The sequence below is a fragment of the Bombina bombina genome, chromosome 6 (assembly GCF_027579735.1).
Source record: "Bombina bombina isolate aBomBom1 chromosome 6, aBomBom1.pri, whole genome shotgun sequence".
NCBI lineage: Eukaryota > Metazoa > Chordata > Amphibia > Anura > Bombinatoridae > Bombina > Bombina bombina.
The window spans coordinates 905,897,751-905,913,950 of NC_069504.1; the positions used below are offsets into that span (position 1 = coordinate 905,897,751).

Here is a 16,200-nt window from a genome sequence, read left to right on the forward strand (position 1 = left end):
TATCTGTATATACCTACCTTTAGATATGTATTTTACATGAACAGTATCAGATATATATATATTATAAAAATATATAAGTACATTATTCTCTATGTGAAGATCTTGACACGGTTGGGATAGCACACATGAAAATTTAGTCATTTTAAGGCGCGTTATTGAAATATTACATTTCAAATATTTTTAAAAAGTATTAAACATACTGTAAAATATTCTAAATAATCCAAAGAATAAATCTATTTTTTTACAGTATGTTTAATAATTTTTTAATATTTTTTTTAATATTTAATTTAATATTTCAATAATGTGCCTTAAGATTACTACCCCGACTGCATTAAAATCTAAATTGCGAAACATTTTGCACAAAATACGTTTTATATTCCTATGTTCTTCACATTGAAAATAATGTACTTTTTATTATTAAAAATATATTTTTTTATATATGTCTGACACTGTTCATGTAACATACATAGCTATACCTATATATCTATAGGAATATAGAAAAAATAACTCATTGTGTAGTTCATTAACAAATCTAGACAGGCCCGAAGGCTTGTTTTCCCACAGAAAACCTCTGAATTACATTGAATTACATCAGAGGTTTTCTGTGGGAAAACAAGCCTTCTGGCCTGTCTAGATTTGTTAATGAACTACACAATGAGTTATTTTTCTATATTTTGTACGTAGTGGAGGATTTTTAACTCACCTTTTATCTCCCCCTAATTTAAAATGTTGTTGTATTCTATAGGAATAGATATAGGTATATACAGATATATATATAAATATTTATTTAAGAATAAATAGAACATATTCTGCTATATGAAGAACATTGGAATGTGAAATATTAATATAATGTCGGATTTAGAGCTTATTGTGGTCACAATAATTTCTCCAACATTGGTGTGTCCGGTCCACGGCGTCATCCATAACTTGTGGGAATATTCTCTTCCCCAACAGGAAATGGCAAAGAGCACAGCAAAAGCTGTCCATATAGCCCCTCCCAGGCTCCGCCCCCCCAGTCATTCTCTTTGCCGCTCTGAACAAGTAGCATCTCCACGGAGATGGTGAAGAGTATGTGGTGTTTAGTTGTAGTTTTTTATTCTTCTATCAAGATTTTGTTATTTTAAAATAGTGCTGGTATGTACTATTTACTCTGAAACAGAAAGAGATGAAGAGTTCTGTTTAAAAGAGGAGTATGATTTTAGCAGCAGTAACTAAAATCGATTGCTGTTCCCACACAGGACTGTTGAGCTGAGAGAACTTCAGTTGGGGGGAACAGTTTGCAGACTTTTCTGCTCAAGGTATGACTAGCCATTTTCTAACAAGACTGTGTAATGCTGGAAGGCTGTCATTTTTCCCTCATGGGGATCGGTAAGCCATTTCTCCAACATAGGTGTGTCCGGTCCACGGCGTCATCCTTACTTGTGGGATATTCTCTTCCCCAACAGGAAATGGCAAAGAGCCCAGCAAAGCTGGTCACATGATCCCTCCTAGGCTCCGCCTACCCCAGTCATTCTCTTTGCCGTTGTACAGGCAACATCTCCACGGAGATGGCTTAGAGTTTTTTAGTGTTTAACTGTAGTTTTTCATTATTCAATCAAGAGTTTGTTATTTTCAAATAGTGCTGGTACGTACTATTTACTCAGAAACAGAAAAGAGATGAAGAATTCTGTTTGTATGAGGAAAATGATTTTAGCAACCGTAACTAAAATCCATGGCTGTTCCACACAGGACTGTTGAGAGCAATTAACTTCAGTTGGGGGAACAGTTTGCAGTCCTTTGCTGCTTGAGGTATGACACATTCTAACAAGACGATGTAATGCTGGAAGCTGTCATTTTCCCTATGGGATCCGGTAAGCCATGTTTATTACGATTGTAAATAAGGGCTTCACAAGGGCTTATTTAGACTGTAGACATTTTTTGGGCTAAATCGATTGATATTAACACTTATTTAGCCTTGAGGAATCATTTATTCTGGGTATTTTGATATAATAATATCGGCAGGCACTGTTTTAGACACCTTATTCTTTAGGGGCTTTCCCAAAGCATAGGCAGAGTCTCATTTTCGCGCCGGTGTTGCGCACTTGTTTTTGAGAGGCATGGCATGCAGTCGCATGTGAGAGGAGCTCTGATACTTATAAAAGACTTCTGAAGGCGTCATTTGGTATCGTATTCCCCTTTGGGTTTGGTTGGGTCTCAGCAAAGCAGATACCAGGGACTGTAAAGGGGTTAAAGCTTAAAACGGCTCCGGTTCCGTTATTTTAAGGGTTAAAGCTTCCAAAATTGGTGTGCAATATTTTCAAGGCTTTAAGACACTGTGGTGAAAGTTTGGTGAATTTTGAACAATTCCTTCATGTTTTTTCGCAATTGCAGTAATAAAGTGTGTTCAGTTTAAAATTTAAAGTGACAGTAACGGTTTTATTTCAAAACGTTTTTTGTACTTTCTTATCAAGTTTATGCCTGTTTAACATGTCTGAACTACCAGATAGACTGTGTTCTGAATGTGGGGAAGCCAGAATTCCTATTCATTTAAATAAATGTGATTTATGTGATAATGACAATGATGCCCAAGATGATTCCTCAAGTGAGGGGAGTAAGCATGGTACTGCATCATTCCCTCCTTCGTCTACACGAGTCTTGCCCACTCAGGAGGCCCCTAGTACATCTAGCGCGCCAATACTCCTTACTATGCAACAATTAACGGCTGTAATGGATAATTCTGTCAAAAACATTTTAGCCAAAATGAACCCTTGTCAGCGTAAGCGTGGATGCTCTGTTTTAGTTACTGAAGAGCATGACGACGCTGATATTAATATCTCTGAAGGGCCCCTAACCCAATCTGAGGGGGCCAGGGAGGTTTTGTCTGAGGGAGAAATTACTGATTTAGGGAACATTTCTCAGCAGGCTGAATCTGATGTGATTACTTTTAAATTTAAATTGGAACATCTCCGCATTTTGCTTAAGGAGGTATTATCCACTCTGGATGATTGTGAAAATTTGGTCATCCCAGAGAAACTATGTAAAATGGACAAGTTCCTAGAGGTGCCGGGGCTCCCAGAAGCTTTTCCTATACCCAAGCGGGTGGCGGACATTGTTAATAAAGAATGGGAAAGGCCCGGTATTCCTTTCGTCCCTCCCCCCATATTTAAAAAATTGTTTCCTATGGTCGACCCCAGAAAGGACTTATGGCAGTCAGTCCCCAAGGTCGAGGGAGCGGTTTCTACTTTAAACAAACGCACCACTATTCCCATAGAGGATAGTTGTGCTTTCAAAGATCCTATGGATAAAAAATTAGAAGGTTTGCTTAAAAAGCTACTAAACATTCCTTTCAAGGGGAAAACGCTGTTTGGTCCTGACTTGAAAGAGATTATCTCTGATATCACTGGGGGTAAGGGCCATGCCCTTCCTCAGGATCGGCCTTTCAAGGCAAAAAATAGACCTAATTTTCGTCCCTTTCGTAAAAACGGACCAGCCCAAGGTGCTACGTCCTCTAAGCAAGAGGGTAATACTTCTCAGGCCAAGCCAGCTTGGAGACCAATGCAAGGCTGGAACAAGGGAAAGCAGGCCAAGAAACCTGCCACTGCTACCAAGACAGCATGAAATATCGGCCCCCGATCCGGGACCGGATCTGGTGGGGGGCAGACTCTCTCTCTTCGCTCAGGCTTGGGCAAGAGATGTTCTGGATCCTTGGGCGCTAGAAATAGTCTCCCAGGGTTATCTTCTGGAATTCACGGGACTTCCCCCAAGGGGGAGGTTCCACAGGTCTCAGTTGTCTTCAGACCACATAAAAAGACAGGCGTTCTTACATTGTGTAGAAGACCTGTTAAAAATGGGAGTGATTCATCCTGTTCCATTGAGAGAACAAGGGATGGGGTTCTACTCCAATCTGTTCATAGTTCCCAAAAAAGAGGGAACGTTCAGACCAATCCTAGATCTCAAGATCTTAAACAAATTTCTCAAGGTCCCATCGTTCAAGATGGAAACCATTCGAACTATCCTTCCTTCCATCCAGGAAGGTCAATTCATGACCACGGTGGATTTAAAGGATGCGTATCTACATATTCCTATCCACAAGGAACATCATCGGTTCCTAAGGTTTGCATTCCTGGACAAACATTACCAGTTCGTGGCGCTTCCTTTCGGATTAGCCACTGCTCCAAGGATTTTCACAAAGGTACTAGGGTCCCTTCTAGCTGTGCTAAGACCAAGGGGCATTGCAGTAGTACCTTACCTGGACGACATTCTGATTCAAGCGTCGTCCCTCCCTCGAGCAAAGGCTCACACGGACATCGTCCTGGCCTTTCTCAGATCGCACGGCTGGAAAGTGAACGTGGAAAAGAGTTCTCTATCCCCGTCAACAAGGGTTCCCTTCTTGGGAACAATTATAGACTCCTCAGAAATGAGGATTTTTCTAACAGAGGCCAGAAAGACAAAACTTCTGGACTCTTGTCGAATACTTCATTCCGTTCCTCTTCCTTCCGTAGCTCAGTGCATGGAAGTGATCGGGTTGATGGTAGCGGCAATGGACATAGTTCCTTTTGCGCGCATTCATCTAAGACCATTACAACTGTGCATGCTCAGTCAGTGGAATGGGGACTATACAGACTTGTCTCCAAAGATACAAGTAAATCAGAGGACCAGAGACTCACTCCGTTGGTGGCTGTCCCTGGACAACCTGTCACGAGGGATGACATTCCGCAGACCAGAGTGGGTCATTGTCACGACCGACGCCAGTCTGATGGGCTGGGGCGCGGTCTGGGGATCCCTGAAAGCTCAGGGTCTTTGGTCTCGGGAAGAATCTCTTCTACCGATAAATATTCTGGAACTGAGAGCGATATTCAATGCTCTCAAGGCTTGGCCTCAGCTAGCGAGGACCAAGTTCATACGGTTTCAATCAGACAACATGACGACTGTTGCGTACATCAACCATCAGGGGGGAACAAGGAGTTCCCTAGCGATGGAAGAAGTGACCAAGATTATTCTATGGGCGGAGTCTCACTCCTGCCACCTGTCTGCTATCCACATCCCGGGAGTGGAAAATTGGGAAGCGGATTTTCTGAGTCGTCAGACATTGCATCCGGGGGAATGGGAACTCCATCCGGAAATCTTTGCCCAAGTCACTCAACTATGGGGCATTCCAGACATGGATCTGATGGCCTCTCGTCAGAACTTCAAAGTTCCTTGCTACGGGTCCAGATCCAGGGATCCCAAGGCGGCTCTAGTGGATGCACTAGTAGCACCTTGGACCTTCAAACTAGCTTATGTGTTCCCGCCGTTTCCTCTCATCCCCAGGCTGGTAGCCAGGATCAATCAGGAGAGGGCGTCGGTGATCTTGATAGCTCCTGCGTGGCCACGCAGGACTTGGTATGCAGATCTGGTGAATATGTCATCGGCTCCACCTTGGAAGCTACCTTTGAGACGAGACCTTCTTGTTCAGGGTCCGTTCGAACATCCGAATCTGGTTTCACTCCAGCTGACTGCTTGGAGATTGAACGCTTGATTTTATCGAAGCGAGGTTTCTCAGATTCTGTTATCGATACTCTGGTTCAGGCCAGAAAGCCTGTAACTAGAAAGATTTACCACAAAATTTGGAAAAAATATATCTGTTGGTGTGAATCTAAAGGATTCCCTTGGGACAAGGTTAAGATTCCTAGGATTCTATCCTTCCTTCAAGAAGGATTGGAAAAAGGATTATCGGCAAGTTCCCTGAAGGGACAGATTTCTGCCTTGTCGGTGTTACTTCACAAAAAACTGGCAGCTGTGCCAGATGTTCAAGCCTTTGTTCAGGCTCTGGTTAGAATCAAGCCTGTTTACAAACCTTTGACTCCTCCTTGGAGTCTCAATTTAGTTCTTTCAGTTCTTCAGGGGGTTCCGTTTGAACCCTTACATTCCGTTGATATTAAGTTATTATCTTGGAAAGTTTTGTTTTTAGTTGCAATTTCTTCTGCTAGAAGAGTTTCAGAATTATCTGCTCTGCAGTGTTCTCCTCCTTATCTGGTGTTCCATGCAGATAAGGTGGTTTTACGTACTAAACCTGGTTTTCTTCCAAAAGTTGTTTCTAACAAAAACATTAACCAGGAGATTATCGTACCTTCTCTGTGTCCGAAACCAGTTTCAAAGAAGGAACGCTTGTTGCACAATTTGGATGTTGTTCGCGCTCTAAAATTCTATTTAGATGCTACAAAGGATTTTAGACAAACATCTTCCTTGTTTGTTGTTTATTCAGGTAAAAGGAGAGGTCAAAAAGCAACTTCTACCTCTCTCTCTTTTTGGATTAAAAGCATCATCAGATTGGCTTACGAGACTGCCGGACGGCAGCCTCCCGAAAGAATCACAGCTCATTCCACTAGGGCTGTGGCTTCCACATGGGCCTTCAAGAACGAGGCTTCTGTTGATCAGATATGTAGGGCAGCGACTTGGTCTTCACTGCACACTTTTACCAAATTTTACAAGTTTGATACTTTTGCTTCTTCTGAGGCTATTTTTGGGAGAAAGGTTTTGCAAGCCGTGGTGCCTTCCATTTAGGTGACCTGATTTGCTCCCTCCCTTCATCCGTGTCCTAAAGCTTTGGTATTGGTTCCCACAAGTAAGGATGACGCCGTGGACCGGACACACCTATGTTGGAGAAAACAGAATTTATGTTTACCTGATAAATTTCTTTCTCCAACGGTGTGTCCGGTCCACGGCCCGCCCTGGTTTTTTAATCAGGTCTGATAATTTATTTTCTTTAACTACAGTCACCACGGTACCATATGGTTTCTCCTATGCTATTATTCCTCCTTAACGTCGGTCGAATGACTGGGGTAGGCGGAGCCTAGGAGGGATCATGTGACCAGCTTTGCTGGGCTCTTTGCCATTTCCTGTTGGGGAAGAGAATATCCCACAAGTAAGGATGACGCCGTGGACCGGACACACCGTTGGAGAAAGAAATTTATCAGGTAAACATAAATTCTGTTTTTCTTAGTCTCAAACAGAATAAAGGGCTTATTATGGGCTATAAACTGGTAGACACTTTTAGGGGCTAAATCGATTGCTTTATTTAAGGATTTTATGCAGTTTGAAGTTGAATTTCACACTTTTATAACATTGGGGAACGTTTTTAGCACCAGGCACTTGTTAAGACACCTTCCCAGTCAGGAAGGGCCTTTCTCTGTAGTAGGCAGAGCCTCATTTTCGCGCCATTACTGCGCAGTTACTTTTCAGAACAGTACATGCAGCTGCATGTGTGAGGGTCTGGAATCCACTGAAAACGTTCCTAGAAGGCTTCATTTGGTATCGTATACCCCCCTGGGTTTGGTGAAGTCGCAGCAAAGGCTGTAGCTGGGACTGTAAGGGGGTTAAAACTGTAAACGCTCATTTTAAGGGTTAACAGTTTGAAAATTGGGGTGCAATACTTTGAATGCATTAAGGCACTGTGGTGAAAATTTGGTAAAGATTGGATAATTCCTTCATAGTTTTTCACATATTCAGTAATAAAGTGTGCCCTGTTTAACATTTAAAGAGACAGTAACGGTTTTGTTTTAAAACGGTTTTTGTGCTTTATTAACCAGTTTAAGCCTGTTTAACATGTCTGTGCCTTCAGATAGATCATGTTCTGTATGTATGGAAGCCAATGTGGTTTTCCCTTCAAATATGTGTGATAATTGTGCCACAGCGTCCAAACAAAGTAAGGACAGTACTGTCACAAATAGTAAAGTTGCCCAGGATGATTCCTCAGATGAAGGAAGTAGACATAGTTCTACATCATCTCCTTCTGTGTCTATACCAGTTATGCCCGCGCAGGCGACCCCTAGTACTTCTAGCGCGCCAATGCTTGTTACTATGCAACAATTGACGGCAGTAATGAATAACTCCATAGCAAATATTTTATCCAAAATGCCAGCATTTCAGAGAAAGCGCGATTGCTCTGTTTTAAACACTGTAGAGCAGGAGGGTGCTGATGATAATTTTTCTGTCATACCCTCACACCAATCTGAAGTGGCAGTGAGGGAGAGTTTGTCAGATGGGGAAATTTCTGATACAGGTAGAATTTCTCAGCAGGCAGAACCTGATGTTGTGACATTTAAATTTAAATTAGAGCATCTCCGCGCATTACTTAAGGAGGTGCTATCTACTCTGGATGATTGTGACAATCTGGTCATCCCAGAAAAATTGTGCAAGATGGACAAGTTCCTTGAGGTCCCGGTGCACCCTGATGCTTTTCCGATACCTAAACGGGTGGCGGACATAGTGAATAAGGAGTGGGAGAAGCCAGGCATACCTTTTGTCCCTCCTCCTATATTTAAGAAATTGTTCCCTATGGTCGACCCCAGGAAGGACTTATGGCAAACAGTCCCTAAGGTCGAGGGGGCGGTTTCTACACTAGCCAAACGCACGACCATTCCTATTGAGGACAATTGTGCTTTCAAAGATCCTATGGATAAAAAATTGGAGGGTTTGCTTAAAAAGATTTTTGTACAGCAAGGTTACCTCCTTCAACCTATTTCGTGCATTATTCCTGTCACTACAGCGGCGTGGTTCTGGTTCGAGGAACTGGAAAAGTCGCTCAGTAGGGAGACTCTGTATGAGGAAGTCATGGACAGAATTCACGCACTTAAGTTAGCTAATTCCTTTATTTTAGACGCCGCTTTGCAGTTAGCGAGGTTAGCGGCGAAAAATTCAGGGTTTGCAATTGTGGCGCGCAGAGCGCTCTGGCTAAAGTCTTGGTCGGCGGATGTATCTTCCAAGACAAAATTGCTTAATATCCCTTTCAAAGGTAAGACCCTTTTCGGGCCAGAATTGAAAGAGATTATTTCAGACATCACTGGGGGAAAGGGCCATGCCCTCCCACAAGATAAACCTTTCAAGGCTAAGAATAAGTCCAATTTTCGTTCCTTTCGCAATTTCAGGAACGGACCGGCTTCCAACTCGGCAGCCTCTAGACAAGAGGGTAACGCTTCCCAGACTAAACCAGCTTGGAAACCAATGCAAGGCTGGAACAAAGGTAAACAGGCCAAGAAGCCTGCTGCTGCTACCAAAACAGCATGAAGGGGTAGCCCCCGATCCGGGACCGGATCTAGTAGGGGGCAGACTCTCTCTCTTCGCTCAGGCTTGGGCAAGAGATGTTCAGGATCCCTGGGCACTAGAAATAGTCTCTCAGGGTTATCTTCTGGAATTCAAGGACCTACCCCCAAGGGGAAGGTTCCACATGTCTCACTTATCTTCAAACCAAATAAAGAGACAGGCATTCTTACATTGTGTAGAAGACCTGTTAAAGATGGGAGTGATACACCCAGTTCCAACTGTGGAACAAGGTCAGGGGTTTTACTCAAATCTGTTTGTAGTTCCCAAAAAAAGAGGGAACTTTCAGACCAATTCTGGATTTAAAAATTCTAAACAAATTTCTCAGAGTTCCATCGTTCAAAATGGAAACCATTCGAACAATTTTACCTACAATCCAGGATGGTCAATTTATGACTACCGTGGATTTAAAGGATGCGTATCTACATATTCCTATTCACAAAGATCATCATCAGTTCCTAAGGTTCGCCTTTCTGGACAAGCATTACCAGTTCGTGGCTCTCCCATTCGGGCTAGCCACTGCTCCAAGGATTTTCACAAAGGTGCTAGGGTCCCTTCTAGCGGTTTTAAGACCAAGGGGTATTGCAGTGGCACCTTATCTTGACGACATTCTAATCCAAGCGTCGTCTCTTTCCAAAGCAAAGGCTCATACAGACATTGTTCTAGCCTTTCTCAGATCTCACGGGTGGAAGGTGAACGTAGAAAAGAGTTCCCTGTCTCCGTCGACAAGAGTTCCCTTCTTGGGAACAATAATAGATTCTTTAGAAATGAAGATCTTCCTGACAGAAGTCAGAAAGTCAAAGCTTCTAAACGCTTGTCAGGTTCTTCACTCTATTCTGCAGCCTTCCATAGCTCAGTGCATGGAAGTAGTAGGGTTGATGGTTGCAGCAATGGACATAGTTCCTTTAGCTCGAATTCATCTAAGACCATTACAACTGTGCATGCTCAAGCAGTGGAATGGGGACTATACAGACTTGTCTCCAATGATTCAAGTAGACCAGATGTCCAGAGACTCACTCCGTTGGTGGTTGACCCAGGATCACCTGTCCCAGGGAATGAGTTTCCGCAGACCAGAGTGGGTCATTGTGACGACCGACGCCAGTCTATTAGGCTGGGGCGCGGTCTGGGATTCCCTGAAAGCTCAGGGTCTATGGTCTCGGGAAGAGTCTCTTCTCCCGATAAACATTCTGGAACTGAGAGCGATATTCAATGCTCTCCGGGCTTGGCCTCAACTAGCGAAGGCCGGATTCATAAGATTCCAGTCAGACAACATGACGACTGTTGCTTACATCAACCATCAGGGGGGAACAAGGAGTTCCTTGCCGATGAGAGAGGTGTCCAAAATCATCAAATGGGCGGAGGATCACTCCTGCCACCTATCTGCAATCCACATCCCAGGAGTAGACAACTGGGAGGCGGATTATCTGTGTCGTCAGACTTTCCATCCGGGGGAGTGGGAACTTGACCCGGAGGTGTTCGCCCAGTTGACTCAATTATGGGGCATTCCAGACATGGACTTCAAGGTTCCTTGCTACGGGTCCAGATCCAGAGATCCCAAGGCGACTCTAGTGGATGCATTAGTGGCGCCTTGGTCGTTCAACCTAGCTTATGCGTTTCAACCGTTCCCTCTCCTTCCCAGGCTTGTAGCCAGGATCAAACAGGAGAAGGCCTCTGTGATTCTGATAGCTCCTGCGTGGCCGCGCAGGACTTGGTATGCAGACCTGGTGAATGTCATCGGCTCCACCATGGAAGCTACCTTTGAGACAAGATCTTCTAGTACAAGGTCCATTCGAACATCCAAATCTAGTTTCTCTGCAGCTGACTGCTTGGAAATTGAACGCTTGATTTTATCCAAGCGCAGGTTTTCAGATTCAGTGATAGATACTCTGGTCCAAGCCAGAAAACCTGTGACTAGAAAGATTTACCATAAAATATGGAAAAGATATATCTGTTGGTGTGAATCCAAGGGATTCTCCTGGAGTAAGATTAAAATTCCCAGGATCCTCTCCTTTCTCAAAGAAGGTTTGGATAAGGGATTGTCAGCGAGTTCTCTAAAAGGACAGATTTCTGCTTTATCTGTCTTGTTACACAAATGACTGGCAGCTGTGCCAGATGTACAAGCTTTTGTACAGGCTTTGGTTAGAATCAAGCCTGTTTACAGACCCTTGACTCCTCCCTAGAGTCTAAATTTAGTTCTTTCAGTTCTTCAAGGGGTTCCGTTTGAACCCTTACATTCCATAGATATCAAGTTACTATCTTGGAAAGTTTTGTTTTTGGTTGCTATTTCTTCTGCTAGAAGAGTTTCTGAATTCTCTGCTTTGCAGTGTGACCCACCCTATCTGGTGTTCCATTCAGATAAGGTTGTTTTGCGTACCAAGCCTGGTTTTCTTCCAAAAGTTGTTTCCAACAAGAACATTAACCAGGAAATAGTTGTTACTTCTTTGTGTCCGAATCCAGTTTCAAAGAAGGAACGTTTGTTACACAATTTAGATGTAGTCCGTGCTTTAAAGTTCTATTTAGAAGCAACAAAGGATTTCAGACAAACTTCTTCTTTGTTTGTCGTTTATTCTGGTAAGACGAGAGGTCAAAAAGCTACTGCTACTTCTCTTTCTTTGTGGCTGAAAAGGATCATCCGATTGGCTTATGAGACTGCCGGACGGCAGCCTCCTGAACGAATCACAGCTCACTCTACTAGGGCTGTGGCTTCCACATGGGCTTTCAAGAACGAGGCTTCTGTTGATCAGATATGTAAGGCAGCGACTTGGTCTTCTCTGCACTCTTTTGCCAAATTCTACAAATTTGATACTTATGCTTCTTCGGAGGCTTTTTTTGGGAGAAAGGTTTTGCAAGCCGTGGTGCCTTCTGTTTAGGTAACCTGATTTGCTCCCTCCCTTCATCCGTGTCCTAAAGCTTTGGTATTGGTTCCCACAAGTTATGGATGACGCCGTGGACCGGACACACCAATGTTGGAGAAAACAGAATTTATGCTTACCTGATAAATTACTTTCTCCAACGGTGTGTCCGGTCCACGGCCCGCCCTGGTTTTTTAATCAGATTTGAAAAATTTCTTTCTCTATACACTACAGTCACCACGGCACCCTATAGTTTCTCCTTTTTTTCTCCTAACCGTCGGTCGAATGACTGGGGGGGCGGAGCCTGGGAGGGGCTATATGGACAGCTTTTGCTGTGCTCTTTGCCATTTCCTGTTGGGGAAGAGAATATTCCCACAAGTTATGGATGACGCCGTGGACCGGACACACCGTTGGAGAAAGTAATTTATCAGGTAAGCATAAATTCTGTTTTTTTTGCGCACCTCTGCTTTACGTTTGTGTGAAATCTTTTTACTTTCAACTTGTAATATGAGCCCAACCTTCACAAAAAGCCTCCATCTAGCAAACATAGTGCGTAAGCGGGAGTGCTAAAAAGCGCTCCACTCGTAATCTAGCCCAGTATCGGATATCAGATATACTGTGCAGCTTTAATGACATTTGATACTGCAAAGTAATTTCTACCCAGCTGTACAGATTGTTTATAGAAATCAAAACCTGAATGAGCAACTCCTGTTATCCTAAACATTGTTTTATCTGATACTGCCTTTCAGATACCTAGGAGCTGTATGTCGGAGGACAGCAAACATGTCCTTATTCAAGCTTTGTGGGACAATCTGAAACTTCACAAAGACTCACGGCAGCCATTGTACATTTTGTGGAACACCATAAGTAAGCATCTTAATGCAAATGTTATTACCACTGTTGTTTTAACTACAGTATAATAGTAACTTAGCCACTGCATACAATATTACATTCAAAATGTTTCCAATTTACATCTCTGATTTTACCTATTTGTACGTACTGATGCCCTTTACAGCCCTCTGGCAGCTCTGGGGACACTATTGAGGCACTTTATTAAAAATATGTGTATGGCCCTTTAAGAAAACAGCCATCTGCTCAGTGCAGTTAACGATTCAGTTGAAGAGGCTCCAGTTAGAAAGGGAAACATAATTATATTTGTATTGTGTGTGTAAAATACTTGGTGCACATTTATTTCACTAGGGGAACTAAAAGTTGTGTTAAAGGAATATGAAACCCTCATTTCCATCTTAATATGAGGAGAGTCCACGGCTTCATTCTTTACTTGTGGGAAATACTGAACCTGGCCACAAGGAGGAGACAGACACCCCAGCCAAAGGCTTAAATACCTCCCCCACTCCCCTCATCCCCCAGTCATTCTTTGCCTTTCGTCACAGGAGGTTGGCAGAGAAGTGTCAGAAGATACAGAGTAGTTCCTTATGGAGGGTAGTACTCTTTAGAATGGAACTGGAGTTTTAAGCAGTCTTGTCAGCCTCTCAGTGAGAGCATTGGTGAATGTTAGAGTGTGGAGATGCAGGGAGAGTTTTTCTGCGAACCCATCCAGACTCGTATTAACAGCTCCTAAGCAATCAGTGTTGACGAGTTTCACTGCCTGCTTCTATCACTCAAGTCCATGTCAGGAGCGATGCTACAAGACTAGGAGCGATGCTACAAGACTGTCAAACTTGAGAGGCTGTGTTTCTGTTCCACGGCATATATTCCGGTAAGATCGTTTCAATTTTTATTCACATTTGATAACGCAAGAAGACAGGGTCACAGTGTGACTCCTTTTATCTGAGGGAATCGAGGGTTAATGTCTCCGGAAGGGGATTATTGAACAGGAGGGATTAATCACATATGTTTAATATTGTGTTTATGCTGTAACGTGTGAGATATGGCTTAGGCAAATGTTGTAACATACAGGTTTTACTTTCATTTTGGAGCGATGCTCAGTCAGTTAGGCTTGGCGCGCTTTTAGGTGCAAAGGGGCGGTCCTACATGGTGCACCATGTGACCGGGTGTGGTCACAGTGATCTCTTCTTCCTGACCGCGCAGTGTCTGGAGACGAAGCGGTTTCTCTCTTGTGCCTGGGTCATAGTGAGTGCCCCGTCATTGGGGGTGTAAATGTGCCATTTATCCTTGTCTATAGTTCTTTTTATAAGCGCAAGCTATGGAGGACTCTGATACGTTAGAGGGTACTCCCTCTTTACCTAAAGCTAATGCCTGTTTATATTGTGAGGAGGCCACGGTATACCCGCCTGCTCAATTATTATTACAATTAATTATGTAATCTTATCAAAGAAAGCTAATATGTTTAGTACTACTGAGCCTTCCACCTCTGAGGAGTCTCCGTCCCGTGAGGTGCGCACCCTACACTTATCTCCTAATACACATGCAGCTTCCTATAGCACTCCTATTCCTCCATCTGGAGGGGCCATTTTACCGCCAGACTTTACTGAACAGTTACAGACGGCAGTGTCTGCGGCCTTCAGTGCTTTACCTCGCACTGCTAAGAGCAAGCGAAAGGTTAAATATTGCAATCCTTCCCAGGGGTTATCTACTAGCTTATTGGATTTATCGGATACAAGATTATCCGATGATGAAGATGCATCTGATACTTCAGAGGATGCTCTTTCTGAGTCAGAATCTACTGCCTCTAAGCCTCAGGCTGCGGAGGATCCAGACTTTAGATTTAGGGTTGAACACTTGCGCTTTCTCCTAAAATAAATTTTGGCTACTTTAGAGGCTCCAGAACCTAAATTACCTTAGGAACTTTGTATTCCTAAATTAGATAAGGTCTACGAGGACAGGGTTGTACCACAGACTTTCCCGGTTCCCGTAAAGATGGCGAACATTATTAAGAATGAATGGGAGGGACTCTGTTCTTCTTTTTCCCCTTCTTCTTCCTTTAAGAAATTGTTCCTGGTTACCGACTCTCAGTTGGAGTTGTGAATTTCCATCCCATCCCCTCGACGCAATCCAGGAAAGAATTAGGGCCTCAAGGGTAGCTAATTCTTTTATTTGCGATGCAAATTTGCAGATTATTCGTCTGAACGCCAAGGCTTCAGGTTTTTCTGTGCTAGCCCATAGGGCTCTCTGGCTGAAATCCTGGTCTGCGGACATGACTTTGAAATCTAGACTTCTTTCCCTCCAATTCAAGGGGAAGATTCTTTTTGGTCCAGGCCTGGACTCTATCATATCTACAGTTACTGGAGGCAAAGGTGCCTTTTTACTGCAGGATAAGAAGAATAAACCTAAGGGACAAGGTCCTAATTTTTGTTCCTTTTGTTCGGACAAATCCCAACGTCAGCAGCCCTCTACAAATCCGGAACAGTCCAAGGGAACTTGTTAACCTCCTCAGTCCTCGAATAAATCCTAGCAGAATAAGAAGCCCGCCGAGTTAAAGTCTGCATGAAGGAGTGGCCCCTGATCCGGCTTTGGATCTGGTAGGGGGCAGACTGTCATTCTTTTCAGAAGCTTGGTTTGGGAACGTGCATGCCCGTGGGTACTGGAGGTCATCGCTCAGGATAGGTTTCAAGTTTCATCCTCCCAGGGGCAGATTCCTCTTATCAAACCTGTCTTCAAGGCCAGAAAAGAGAGAGGCTTTTCTAGGGTGTGTGAGGGACCTCTCCGCCCTGGGGGTCATTGTACCGGTGCCTCCATCAGAGAGAGGTCTGGGATACTACTCAAACCTGTTTGTGGTCCCAAAGAAAGCTGGTCACTCGCCGCATCTATCATAAGGTGTGGAGGACCTAATTATTCTGGTGTGAAGAGCGTGGATTTCCCTGGCATAAGGTCAGGGTTTCCAGGATTCTCTCTTTTCTCCAGGATGGTCTGGAGAAGGGCATTTCGAATAGTTCTCTTAAGGGGACAGATTTTGGCCCCATCTGTTTTACTGCACAAGAGGCTCGCTGAGCTTCCAGACGTACAGTCCTTTGTTCAGGCTCTGACTAGAATCTAGCGTTCCTCCTTGGAGTTTAAATCTTGTTCTTAAGGCTCCATTTGAGCCTATGTATGGCCTTGACGTTAAATCTCAAACTTGGAAGGTTCTCTTTTTTTTACTGGCTATTACCTCGGCACGCAGAGTATCTGGAATGGCAGCCTTGCAATGTGAGCCCCCTTACCTAGTATTCCATGCAGATAAGGCTGTTATTCGTACTGGGTTAGGTTTTCTTCCTATGGTTGTTTCTGATAGCAACATCAATCAGGAGTTTTCGTTTCTTCCTTGTGTCCTAGCCCTTCTTCTTCAAAGTAGCGGTTACTTCATAATTTGGATGTGGTTCGGTCCTTGAAG

At 43.6% G+C, this 16,200-nt stretch overlaps 1 protein-coding gene across 2 annotated transcripts in view; it reads left to right on the forward strand.

The window, feature by feature from the left end:
* Positions 1 to 16,200, forward strand: part of DENND4A (DENN domain containing 4A) — an 858,339-nt gene that overhangs the window by 742,666 nt on the left and 99,473 nt on the right. For both annotated transcript variants that reach the window (XM_053718534.1, XM_053718535.1), the window contains exon 29: positions 12,659 to 12,776. In XM_053718534.1, the coding sequence (XP_053574509.1) occupies positions 12,659 to 12,776 (118 nt within the window). The remainder of the gene's footprint in view (positions 1 to 12,658; positions 12,777 to 16,200) is intronic.